Source organism: Schistocerca gregaria, chromosome 6 (assembly GCF_023897955.1).
Source record: "Schistocerca gregaria isolate iqSchGreg1 chromosome 6, iqSchGreg1.2, whole genome shotgun sequence".
NCBI classification, from domain to species: domain Eukaryota; kingdom Metazoa; phylum Arthropoda; class Insecta; order Orthoptera; family Acrididae; genus Schistocerca; species Schistocerca gregaria.
Window position 1 is genome coordinate 45,976,540 of NC_064925.1, and position 13,710 is coordinate 45,990,249.

Below are 13,710 nucleotides of genomic sequence, written 5' to 3' on the forward strand. Positions count from 1 at the left end.
TACATGTAAAACACTCAAGAATATTTTTGTTGATTTCAGCTCACTGTCTTCATTGTGACTTTCTGTAGAATAATTTATCCATGAATCCTTTGTGTGCAGTTTTTCTGTGTAGTAGGAAAACAATAGTCATACCATCGTCAAGTACAACTGGGTGTACACCATGTGCAGTGGTGCAGTCTTAAATATCTCCAGATCAGATTCATTCACATATGACAAAAGTGTGTACATGTGTGTGGGGGTTCCAGGTGCAGACTTCTTAAATTTTGTACTATTGTCATTGCAGCTATTCGCCGGAAAGAGAATGGTTGGGCTGATGAAGAACATCCACTAGTGTTTCTCTTTCTTGGCTCCTCTGGAATTGGCAAAACTGAATTAGCCAAGCAGCTTGCAACATACCTGCATCGTGGGAAACCAGGAGGGTTTATTCGTCTGGATATGTCAGAGTATCAAGAAAAACATGAGGTTTGTACTTGCCCGAACATTTTGAAATCAAGCTGGTGCTTTTAGAAACTCATTTTCTCATACTGTTGATTTTTACTTTTGGTTCTATAAAGTGTATGTATGCAGAACTAAAATAGTTTTTAACTAATTGTTATCCATAGGGAAGAAGTCTCAGAGAAAGATTAATCTATAAAATAAATAGCACATTACCCCTGTTTTTTTAACTGTATTATAAACTATAAACGTTATTTGAACAATGGAAAATCCAGTATGGAGTGGAACAATATTGTGAAAAGGAAAGTGGCTACTCACGATATAGGAGAGGTGCTGAGTCCCAGATAGGCACAACAAATAGACTGTCATAAATAATAGCTTTCGGCCAGTAACGCCTTCGTCAGAATTAGACACCAGACACAAACCTACACACTCATGCAAACGCAACTCACAAGCTCATGACTGCAGTTTCAGGCAACTGAGGCTACACTGTGAGCAGCAGCACTGGTGCATGATGGGACTGGCTACTTGGAGGGGTAAGGAGGAGGCTGGGGTTGGGAGGGGGAGGCGTAGTAGGGTAGGCATGGCAGACAGACAGACAGACATGCTGTTGGGGAGCGAGGAGGGACAAGTTGGAAAAAAGAGGGTAGGCCAGCTATGTGCAGTCAGGAGGTTAGACGAAGGGAGCGGAGAGGTGGGGAGGGAAGGGAAGGATAGCAGAAAAGGAGAGAAGTAAAAAGAGCGTGTGCGGTGGAGGAATGAGAGCTGCATAGTGCTGGAATGGGAACAGTGAAGAGGCTGGATGGGACAGGACAATGACTAACGAAGGTTGAGGCCAGGAGGGTTACGGGAATGTAGGATATATTGCAGGGAAAGTTCCCACCTGCATAGTTCAGAAAAGCTCATGTTGGTTGGAAGGATCCATATGGCACAGGCTGCAAAACAGTCGTTGAAATGAAGGATGTCATGTTTGGCAGTGTGCTCAGCAACAGGGTGGTCCTCTTGTTTTGTGGCCACTGTTTGTCGATGGTTGTTCATGCAAACAGACAGGTTGTTGGTTGTCATGCCCACATAGAATGCAGCACAGTGGTTGCACCTTAGCGTGTAGATCACATGACTGGTTTCACAGGTAGCCCTGCCTTTGTTGGGGTAGGTGATGTTTGTGACCAGGCCAGAGTAGGTGGTGGTGGGACTGGTGGTGGGACAACAGGTCTTGGATCTAGATCTATTACAGGGGTATGAACTATGAGGTAAGGGGTTGGGAGCAGGGGTTGTGTAGGGATGGATGAGTATATTGTGTAGGTTTGGTGGACAGTGGATTACCACTGTGGGAGGGGTACGGCAAGTCTCCCCTAATCTGCCATTCTGGGTGACTTTCCCAAAATCTACCCATTTTCCTAGACCTCTCCAGTCCTTTTCTGTCTCCCTTCTTCCTTCCCATTGAACTCTTATGCGTGAAGAAGAAGCCACTTGCTCCAAAAGCGTGCCAGTCACAACAGTCTTTCATGTGTGTTCGCCTGCCGCTGGTTGGTAGATTTTGTATCTACCCAATTAAATAATTTCGTCAGTAATTGATTGTTTTAGTTATTTTCTGAACATCTTGATCCTCACTTGATGTCAATTGCCTCAGTGTCCACACAGATGGGCTCTCAGCAAAGCTGATTAGGATGCCTTTATGTCTGCCATTGCCCTTAGCACCCACCACATGAAGGTATAAGTGGGGCTGTTCAGAGAGCAACGACAGCCATTCTATCAGCAGCTGACTTAGCAATCTGCTATTTGTCAGGACTTTCCCATCAGGAGATAGTATCTTGGTGGTCCCCTGAAATCACTGTGGCCATTACAGATCGCAGACAGGTGCTAAAATGCCATAAGTGACATCTGTCAATGGAGCAACTCATCGTCTTTTAAATGGCTGTTTGCCTGGGTCTGCCACCTCATAAAATGCCAAGAACTAAAATGCTGAGAACAGTATGCTGCTACTGTTGGATGGTGTAGCCTTCTGTCCCAGGTTTGCTCAAAGGTTCAGTGCCTCTGTGGACACCAGTCCCTCACAGGTGTACCTGGTATCTGTCTGAATGGTGTTGTCTACACTGACCCAGGCCTGGTCACTGAACATTTTGCTTTGCATTATGTTTGAGCCACTGAGCCTCTGTGTTTTGTTGGTGAGAAACTGTAATTGTCCTGGTACTGAAACTGGGGAACCCCACCACCTCCCTCCTTGAGATGGACAGTTATCACCCAATTAGTCTCACTGGTGTTCTCTGCAAGCTGCTCGAAATTGTGGTGAGCTGGCAGCCTTTTTGATACACTGATTCCATGAGCATGTTGCTGATTTACCAGCACATCCTGTAATTGTTTGATAAACTAATCCCAGGAACTGATCACTCTGCCCCATTAGAACTCATGACTATGCTCCCTGCACCTTCACTTTGGGCTAATGTCTCTTTTTCACTTCCCCTCTAGAACAGTTCATCACTAACTGAGTTAGCATTGAAATGTACTGGCTTGATAGGGTTACCCTGAAGCTACCTTCAGTAAACAATCAATGACAGTCTTAAAAATACTGTATGTTCACAAACAAATTAATAAAACTGGAAATATGCTAACCCTCCTGTATTGCATACCTATTTCACTCCTTACCATCTTTTCAAAAAAATTTGTGAACGTGACCTGTGATGGAATAGAGACTCAAAAATCTGAGCAGGACTTGACTGCCTCTCAGTTTGGCTTTCATAAAGAATTATCCACAGAGAAAGCAATGAAAGACCTCACAAACAAGTCCTGGCGGAACTAAGCAAGAAAAATTATGTTATTGATTTATGCTATGACCTTGCCAAGTCTTTGACCACTTGGATCACAAAATTGTACTTGAGAGACTAAAGTGTTACAACATTAATGGCATCCATTTTACAAGGATGGAATCTTACCTCTATAGCAGAAACCAAAGGTCACACTCACAAACTGTGTTACACACATGGACTCGCCTCAAAATACAGGAATGTAACATGTAGAGACCCACAAGGTTTAGTAATGAGCCCACTATTGGTCTTATCTGATGTAGAGTTCACTTACATCAGATAAGAACTTCCAATGACTTTTTAGAATGGTTCAGAAACTGTGTTGTTTGCTGATGACACAAGCATACTATTAAAGGATCCAAACTCAACCTCACCAGGCATGGCTGAGATAATAGACAGGCCTCAAAGTGAATGAAAACAAACAGTAAAAAATTTATGGAACATAATTTCTGTCCATGCTTACCTTCAAGAGGCAAAATAGTTAATGCTGCCAATAGACATGCATAAAAGTATATGCAGTATCCGAAACCTGGAACTATTAATAACATGAATGTGATTTTTGAAAAGCAATAATGAGACTTTAGCACCAGAAAAAAAATAGACATTAATGATTGTACACGTAATGAAATGTCCTATGTAAAATCCTGGGCTTCCAGATGCATAACTAGGCAAACTGGAATCACCACATACATAAACTAATAAAGAAACTCAACCTAACATGTTTTGAAGTCTCTGTCATTTTGTTGATATAGGGACATGTTTGTTGGCTTAATTTGTACTTTCTTCTTCATTGTTGACTTACTGAATAATATTTTGGGGCAGTGCACATAGAGTTAAAAAAGTATTTATTCAGCATAAACAAGCAGCAGACTGTTGTGCCCCCCCCCCCCACTCCCTGTAGGTCCGAGGGTTAGAATAGATCCGAGGTATTCCTGCCTGGCGTACGAGGTGACTACAAGGAATTTCACATGTTCCAGTCTATATGTGATGGTCCCTTGTAGGGTATGACCTCCATTCTTCAAAATTTCCCTGAAGACCGAGCCAATACCTTATCATGTGCATCATGTCGATCGTGCATTGAGATCTTTAGCCCACATTCTCGTTGTCACATTGCAGTCCTGCTCATTCTCCATCTCTTAAGCTAGAACTCCTTCCTGCATGCACTATGCGTATGTCGACGATGGCCATGGACTTCTTTGCACCTGATCTCCAGCACGGTAGCTAGCCCGTTGTGGTGGGGCCGCCATGTACCCTGTTCGTTGTAGCCCCCTGGGATCGCTCTGCTGATGCCTGCACTGTTAATTCCCCATGTATGCCAAGGGGTAGATGCCCATCCCCCTGGAGCATCGGGACCCCTGGCAATGGCCATCCTGCCAGTGGCCTTTGCTGCGGCTGGGTGGCGCCTGTGGGGAGGGCCCATGGTCGGAGTGGGTGACATCAGGGCAGAAGCGTAGTCCATCTCTTGCTGGTGGTGAAACACCAGCAGTCTAAGTGATCACGAGCTCAGTCCAACGCACAGAAGTACGACCCCAAATTGTTCCCCTCCCTGGCCACACCATGGGAGGAACGTCAGGCCAAGGAGGGCAGCGGATCTTATTCACATCGGTACCTTGTATGTTCGAGATGTGATGGGGAATCTTTCATGATGATGAAGCCTTAGTTTTTTGTTGAGCATTTAGAGGACAAGTTCGGGGAAGTGGTGAGCTTGTTCAAAATGAGATCTGGGTCAGTCTTGATCAAAACAGCATCCTCTGCCCAGTCATGGGAGTTACTCACTTGTGACCATCTGGGGGATGTGTCTGTAATCATCATGCCCAATAAGAGCTTTAAAATGGTCCAGGGTATCATATTTCACAGAGATCTTCTTTTGCAGTCCGACGATGAGCGGCGTGCCAATTTAGAGTTGCAAGGTGTACATTTCACCTGTCTTGTCCACTGGGGTCTGAAGGATAGTGAGATTGCCACCTTGGCCTTTGAGGGTGACACATTGCCCAAGAAGGTCAAGGTGATGGTCTACCGCTGTGATGTAAAGCCCTACATCCTCCCTCCCCCCTTTAAGTGCTAGAAGTTCAGCCATATGTCTTCCCACTGTACTTTCAGCATCAAATGCCGAGATAGTGGACGCTCATCACATCCCAATACTCCATGTGCCCCACCTCCCATCTTAGTCAACTGTGGAGAGCATCATTTGCCTTGCTGGCTGCAGGATTCTCCAGAAAGAAAGGAAAATCATTGAGTACAAGACCCTGGACAGACTGACTTACACGGAGGCTAAGAGAAAATTTGAACGCTTGCATCCTGTGCCCAAGACATCTTATGCCGCTGCTACAACAGTTCTGGCACCATCAGCTCTGCCAACCCATGTCACCTCTCAGAGCCGGAAGACTACACCTGCCCCCTTGATGGTGGCGGCCATTTACTTCCCTGCTGCTGCTGCACCACCTATTTCAGGAGCAACCGACCCCCTCCCCCACCAACCATCAGGGACATCTGTCCCCACTTCTAAGCTGAAGAAGCATAAGGCTTCTTCAGCTTCTTTTACTAGGAGGGGGTCCCTTGGGTTGGTCCCTTCCCAGATTTCTTGTAGTGGTAAAGACGACACCTGCCAGTGGCTGAAGAGCCCAAAAGCAGCTGGTCGTAGGGCTTCAGCTCATCCTCAGTCCCGGACACTGAGCCAGTGAAGTCCTCCCAGCATGGGAAACCCAAGGAGCAGCAAGAGAAATCCAAAAAGAAAACCCCTAAGACAAAGGAAATTGAGGTGGCACCCACACCACCGCTACCTACAAGCTCTACGGCTGAGGATGGGGTGGCGATTTTGACATCTGCTGTGGACCTAGATCTCGCCAGACCCTCAGACACAATGGATATAGACAGCTCAGGCAATAAATCAGTGGCAGCAAGTGACTCTGAGGCATAAATTGCCTCATTGACTGTTCCATACTCTCCCAGTCTCATGATGTCATCCTCCAGTGGAATTGCGGCAGTTTTTTTTTCCAGCTCCTGGCTGAGCTACGGCAACTGTTAAGCTTTACACCTGGTATCTGCATTGCCCTCCAGGAAACCTGGTTCCCAGCAATGCATACCCCTGCCCTCCGCAGCTATAAGGGATATTACAGGAACCGTAATGACTATAATAGTGTGTCAGGTGAAGTTTGCTTTTATGTCCTAAACTCGGTCTGTAGTGAACATGTGCCACTTCAAATCCCTCTTGAAGGTGTGGCTGTCAGAATAAGGACAACCCACCAAATAACTGTCTGAAATGTATATCTTTCTCCAGATGGTGCAGTATCCCTGAATGTATTAATGGCACTGATTGGTCAACTCCCTAAACGTTTCATACTTCTGGGAGATATTAATGCCCATAACCCCCTTGTGGGGTGGTACCATGCTTACTGGCTGAAGCAGAGATGTCGAAACTTTACTGTCGCAATTTGACCTCTGCCTCTTAAATACTGGGGCTGCCACACATTTCAGTGTGGCACATGGTAGTTACTCGTCCAGTGATTTATCAATTTGCAGCCCAGGACTTTTCCCATTTATCCACTGGAGAGCACATGGCGACCTGTGTTTTAGGGACCATTTCCCCATCTTCCTGTCACTGCCCCATCATCTGGCCTATGGATGCTTGCCCAGATGGGCTTTAAGCAATGCGGACTGGGGAACTTTCACCTCCGCTGTGAGTGCTGAATCCTCCCCCACAGTGTAACATCGATGTGATGGTTCAGTGAGCACAATTGCTTCTGTGGCAGAAAATGCGATCCCTCACTCTTCAGTGTGCCCGAGGCGTAAGGCGGTCCCTTGGTGGTAGCCAGAAGTTGCTGAAGCAATTAAGGAGCATCGGTGAGCTCTACAGCGGCATAAGCAGCACCCTTCCCTGGAGCACCTCATAGCCTTTAAATGGCTCTGTCCCCGTGTTCCCTCCCTTATCAAACAATGGAAGAAGGAGTGTTGCGAGAGATGAGTCTCCACCATTGGGTGCCACACGGCACCTTTTCAAGTCTGGGCAAAGATCAGACGTCTTTTCAGCTACCAGGCCCCAACAGCTGTCCCCGGTGTTACCATAAATGGCAAGTTATGTACGGTCTTTTCTGAAAGTATTTGTATGGAGTGTAGCCATGTATGGAAGTGAAACATGGATGATAAATAGTTTGGACAAGAAGAGAATAGAAGCTTTCGAAATGTGGTGCTACAGAAGAATGCTGAAGATTAGATGGGTAGATCACGTAACTAATGAGGAGGTATTGAATAGGATTGGGGAGAAGAGAAATTTGTGGCACAACTTGACCAGAAGAAGGGATCAGTTGGTAGGACATGTTCTGAGGCATCAAGGGATCACCAATTTAGTATTGGAGGGCAGCGTGGAGGGTAAAAATCATAGAGGGAGACCAAGAGATGAATACACTAAGCAGATTCAGAAGGATGTAGGTTTCAGTAGGTACTGGGAGATGAAGCAGCTTGCACAGGATAGAGTAGCATGGAGAGCTGCATCAAACCAGTCTCAGTACTGAAGACCAAATGTATGGATGCAAACACGGTTGCCGAGCACTTTGCTCAAACCTCTGTGTCGGAGAATTACCTCTCAGCCTTTTGCACACTCAAATGGAGGCTGGAAGGGAACGTCCTCTCATTCACTACACGCTGTAGAGAATCCTATAATGCCCCATTTACAGAGTGGGAGCTCCTCAGTGCCCTTGCACATTGCCCCGATACAGATCCTGTGCCTGATCGCATCCACAGCAGATGATTAAACATCTCTCATCTGATTACAAGCTACATCTTCTCGTCGTCTTCAACCGCCTCTGGTGTGATGGCGTCTTTCCATTGCAATGGCAGGAGAACACCATTGTTCCGGTGCTCAAACCCGGAAAAATCCCGCTTGATGTGGATAGCTATTGGCCCATCAGCCTCACCAAGGCTCTTTGTAAGTTGCTGGAACGTATGGTATGTCGGAAATTGGGTTGGGTCCTGGAGTCACATGGTTTGCTGGCTTCATGTCAGGGTGGCTTCCGCCACGGTCGCTCTACCACTGATAATCTTGTGTCCATCGAGTTTGCCTTCCAAAGAGCCTTTTCTAGGCGGCAACACCTGATTTTAGTCTTTTTTTTACTTACGTAAAGCATACGACATGACTTGGCGGCATCATATCCTTGCCACATTGTATGAGTGGGGTCTCTGGGGATCACTCCCGATTTTTATCCAAAACTTCCTGTCACTGCGTACTTTCTGTGTCCAAGTTGCTGACTCCCAAAGTTCCATCTATATCCAGGAGAATGGAGTCCTGCAGGGCTATGTATTGAGTGTCTGTATTTTTAGTGGCCATTAAATGTCTAGCAGCAGCCCTCAGGCTCTCTTACCTTCCCTGTATGCATACGGCTTCTGCATTTCGTACTGTTGCTCCAGTACTGTTGTTGCTGAGCGACACCTCCAGGGAGCCATCCACAAGGTGCAGTCATGGGCTCTAGCCCACGGCTTCCAGCTTTCAGCTGCAAAGTCGTGTGCCATGCACTTCTGTCGGCGCCGTACCATTCATCCAGAACCCGCACTTTATCTTAATGATGGTCCACTCACTGTAGTGGAGACATATCAATTCCTAGGACTGGTTTTCGATGCTCAATTGACTTGGCTCCCTCACCTTCGTCAGCTTAAGCAGAAGTGCTGGCAGCACCTCAATGCCCTCCATTGCGTAAGCAACACCAAGTGGGGTGCAGGTCACTGTACACTGCAGCAGCTCTACAGAGGCCTTGTCCAATCCTGAATTGATTATAGGAGTGTGGTTTATGGCTTGGCAGCACCTTCAGCATTGCATTTACTCGACCCTGTTCACCACTGTGGGGTCTGATTAGCGACAGGAGCTTTTAGGAAAAGTCCAGTGATCAGGGTACTGGTGGAGGCTGGTGTCCCTCCACTGCCGATCAGACATGCGCAGCTGCTCACCAGTTATGGAGCACACATTCAAAGTTCCCCTGAGCATCCGAATTACCATCTCCTTTTCCCAACGATTGCAGTTCACATGCGGTCCCTTTTCTCCAAACTGGAGTCCTTCCCTTTACCATCTTTACTTGTGGTCCGTTCACGTACGTCTCCATGGTCTACACCTCGGCTGTAGCTTTTGCATGGCCCTAAGGACTCTGTGAACCCTGCCGCTGTCCGCTGTCACTTCCTCTCGATTCTTTGCGTGTTCCGGGGCTCTGAAGTGGTTTAAGTCAACAGCTCAATGGCTGATGCTCATGTAGGCTTTGCATATGTTCATGGAGGACATGTTGAGCAGCAGTCCTTGCCAGTTGGCTGCAGTGTTTCCACTGCAGAGCTGGCAGCCATATCTCGTGCTCTTGAGCACTTCCGCTCATGCCCTGGCGAGTTGTTTCTCCTGTGTACTGACACATTGTGCAGCCTACAAGCTATCGACCAGTGCTACCCTCGCCACCCTGTGGTAGCGTCCATTCAGGAGTCCATCTATGCCCTGGAACAGTCCCACTGTTCCATGGTGTTTGTGTGGACCCCAGGATATGTCAGAATCCCGGGCAACAAACTTGCCGACAGGCTGGCCAAACAGGCAATGTGCAAACCGCTTCTGGAGATAGGCCTCTCTGAAGCTGACCTGCATTCTATCTTACACTGCAGGGTTTTCCAACTTTGGGAGACGGAATGGCACAACAGCACGCACAACAAACTGTGTGTCATTAAGGAAACTTTGAATGTGTGGAAGTCTTCCATGCATGCCTCTCGCAGGGAATCAGTTGTCCTCTGCCAGCTCCACAGTGTCCATATGTGGCTAATGCATGGTTACCTACTCCGTCTTGAGGACCCACCTCAGTGTTGCCGTGGCTCCCAAATGACAGTCGCCCACCTCTTGCCGGACTGCCCACTTTCAAGCGCTCTGCAGCAGACTTTTAACTTTCCCAGTACCCTGCCTTCGGTGTTGGGCCACGATGCCTCCACAGCAGCTTTAGTTTTATGTTTTATCCATGAGAGTGGGTTTTATACTTCTATGTTGGTTTTAGCGCATGTCCTTTGTCCCTTCGTGTCCTCCACCCTAGTGCTTTTGAGGTGGAGGTTTCAATGTGTTGCAGAGTGGCTGGCTTCCCCTTTTTATTCTCATGGTTGACCAGCCACTGTAATCTGCTTTCATGCTTTACTCTCTTCTGTTTCTAGTGTCTCTGTTGTTTTCTTGTCCTCTTTTATTCCTTTTAGTGTTCATTGCCTTCCCTTCGTTCTTGTGGCTTTTCCTTTCTTTCCGTTTTGTGTTATATGTTTCGTCTGTTTTATTCTCACACTTGTGGCATTGTTTTATTAGGAGCAAGGGACTGATGACCTCGTAGTTTGGTCCCTTCTCATGTCTTTAAACCAACCAACCAAACTGTTGCGTAATTCGATAGAATTTTATAGTTTTCTAAAGTGTATTTGCATTTCAGTTGGTTATTGTGTAAAGTAGTAGGTTGGGGTGTAAGTTCATAGAGTTTTTCTTTGGCACTTTGGTATTCTAGTTACTGTGGATTTATTTATCTATTGTCATTTACACAATCCCAGTACAAGACACAAAAATAACTTCCACATAGACTTTGCCTCCTCCTTCAAAATACCCATTGGATTTATCTGCTCTACATAGAGCAAGAGACAGGAAATCCAAATAATTCAAAAGTTATCTCATTAGCTATTCTTTTTACAAATTGAATATGCAGATTCAAGAATTGAATATGAAGATTCAAGAATTGAAAAGTTCTGTTGCTGCGTGGCAAACAGCAGTATTAAGTGTAAAGCTGTGTGCCAAGTACCGATGTATTGTTAACAGAGTTCTGTACTTACAAATGAAGATAACTATTTTCTTTGAGAAATACCAATATAACCAAGTAAATATGAAGCTGAAACAACTACTACTTCATATAACTCAGTAATCTGCAGCTTGTTTTGAAATAATATCTTTCTGATTTTATTGGTTAAATTTGGCAGACACAGGCATGAATAACATTGAGCAGTACAGTGACACTTTATTGCTATTCTAATGTGCAGATCAAGTTCTATTATCTGCATGTCTTCTGCTGGTGTCTACTTTGACTCGGTCCACATAACTGGAGTTTCTTCTTTATAGAATCTGCAGAATGTGAATGAATGATCACTACTAAGCTTATGTACATTTTATGTACATGAGGTTTTTGAAGCTTATTACTGGTACACTGATGTACACATCCCCAGGGTTTAGATTAATTTAGGCCATTCTTTCTGTGATTGGCAATTTTCATAAACATGAATATACTGTTCAGCTATAAAAGAGTGACTCTCGTGTCTCTTTTACCAACCAGCTTTATTTCATGGACAATCATCATTTATATCTCCTTATTGCAGCAAAACATTCAGAGTATACATGGATACTGTTTATGAGAGTTGCCAGACGCCGATAAATTTTTCACTGGACAAATTACCCAGGTATTGTGTACTTTGAAATCACAAGATGCAACATGAATGAGAATGGGTACTGATTTTCTGTTAGTTTGGAGGCGGAGGGGGGGGGGGGGGGGGGGGGCAGCATGAGTAGGGTATAGAACATGAAGACATTCTTATGCTACTCCCAACATAGTAATTTCTCATCAGTAAGAACTGACAGTTATTAATTACTCATTCTATGGAGTGCACCCTGTTTGTTAATTGCATGTTCCATAGATCATTTGAACAATTCTCTTACTAAAATGATGTGGAGTGAGTCAGTTTACAGGATACGTATACATGACAAGTGTTAACATTAATGAACATAAAATGTTTTTGGTTTTAGTCATGCAACTGTACGGAAAATCTAGGGTGGTGTTTTTGTTTTTCCAGACTACCAATTGTCACCCATTAGTTAGGTGAAGATGCTCAGAAGAAATTAATTTAGGTTAGATTTAAAATTTGCTTTGTTATATGTCCAGCCTTATATACTATTGGGTAAATGATCAAAACCTTTGTTCTTGCATATTGAACTTGTTTTTGAGACACTGGTGGCTAAAAATATGGGAAATTCAAAAACACCGCACATTGAAATACCTGAATAGTGTGTAGGAAAAGCTTTGGCATTCAAAACAGCTTCCAGTCATTTCAAAATGGATAAATACAGATCCTGTGTGGTTTTCAAGGGAATCTTATACCATTCTTCCTGTGAAATATTGCCAAGTTCAGGTAACAACAATGTAGATGGATAGTGGTCATGACTGTTCTCTTCAGATTACACAGCAGATGCTCAATGATCTTGAGACCTGGTAACTGTGGTGTCCAGGGGAGATGTGACAGTTTGTCCTCATGCTCACAACCCAGTCCTGAATGATGTGAGCTGTGTGAAGTGGGGTCCTGTCATCTTTAAAAATAGCATCAAATAGCATCACCATTGGAGAACAAACATTCCACTGTGGTACAGACCTGATCAGAAAAAATGATCACAAAATATTTGCTAGTTATCCAATCTTGCAGAGTAACCACGGTCCCATGGAATACCATGATACGGCTGCCCAATCACCAACCAGACCCCCAGCTTGTTTCACTGTTCGCAGCCAGCAGTTTGCTTCATAAGCTTGGAACAGTGTACATCAGATGTAAACTCGGCCACAGTTGGAAACAGTGTAAAACAAGACTCATCCACCCAAATGACTTTTTTCCATTGCTCCATATTCCAGGTTTTAAGGTCGTGGCACGAATTGCCCTATCACGGGCATTTGCATCACTGATTTATGGTTTCGGAATTCCAGATCGCCCTGCAATCCTCAGCTTATAGAGCTCCCTTTGTGTTGTTGTGGTACTGACCATTTTCACAAGTACAACATTCATTTCTGCGGTGACTTTTATAGCTGTCTTCATGTTATTTTTGATCACAATGTTCTTAAATGACTGCCTGTCATGAGTAGTCAAAACACACTTTCATCCACTTTGTGACTTAGTGGAGCATGTTTTTCCACTTTCCTGGTATAAATCTCCAATATGTTGCATCTAGAAACACGTACATCTCGCCTACTGTAGTTATGGAAGCACCCACCATACAAGCACCAACAATTTGCCCAAGTTCGGCTTCAGTTAGGTGCGAGATTATGCACTCAGAACTACACCAAACAATGTTGAGAGTACGGCTGTCACTTGCTGTGTATTGAGGTCATTATGCAGGTTCCATTTGTAGTCATATACAATAATACAAAATGGTGGCATTGTCTATCATGTATATTTTTGTTCCAGAATGCATTTTGTGTAATGTTTCCATATTTTTGTTCAACCCCTGTATATGTATTGTGATGGTGCAGTTAAAATGTGTAACTCCCTGTAAACTGACCTGTCCATTTTTTGCCATTTGCTTTCCTCCTCTGTTACATACAATGCACTTAGCTTTTCACTCTTATTAACTTGTGCAGAATATTTTAGCAGTAATCTGTGTCTTGAATATTACCCTCTCTTCCACCTTTAAGCTGTCAGGTTTTCAAATCTCATCCAGTGCAGTCTCCAACAATCACTCTTTCCTTCACAT

General features: G+C 44.8%; 1 protein-coding gene across 1 annotated transcript in view; it reads left to right on the top strand.

Moving 5' to 3' along the window:
• The window catches only part of LOC126278184 (caseinolytic peptidase B protein homolog), a 73,390-nt gene that overhangs the window by 38,745 nt on the left and 20,935 nt on the right, over positions 1 to 13,710 (top strand). The window contains exon 6 of the mRNA XM_049978095.1: positions 284 to 462. Coding sequence (XP_049834052.1) covers positions 284 to 462 — 179 coding nt within the window. The remainder of the gene's footprint in view (positions 1 to 283; positions 463 to 13,710) is intronic.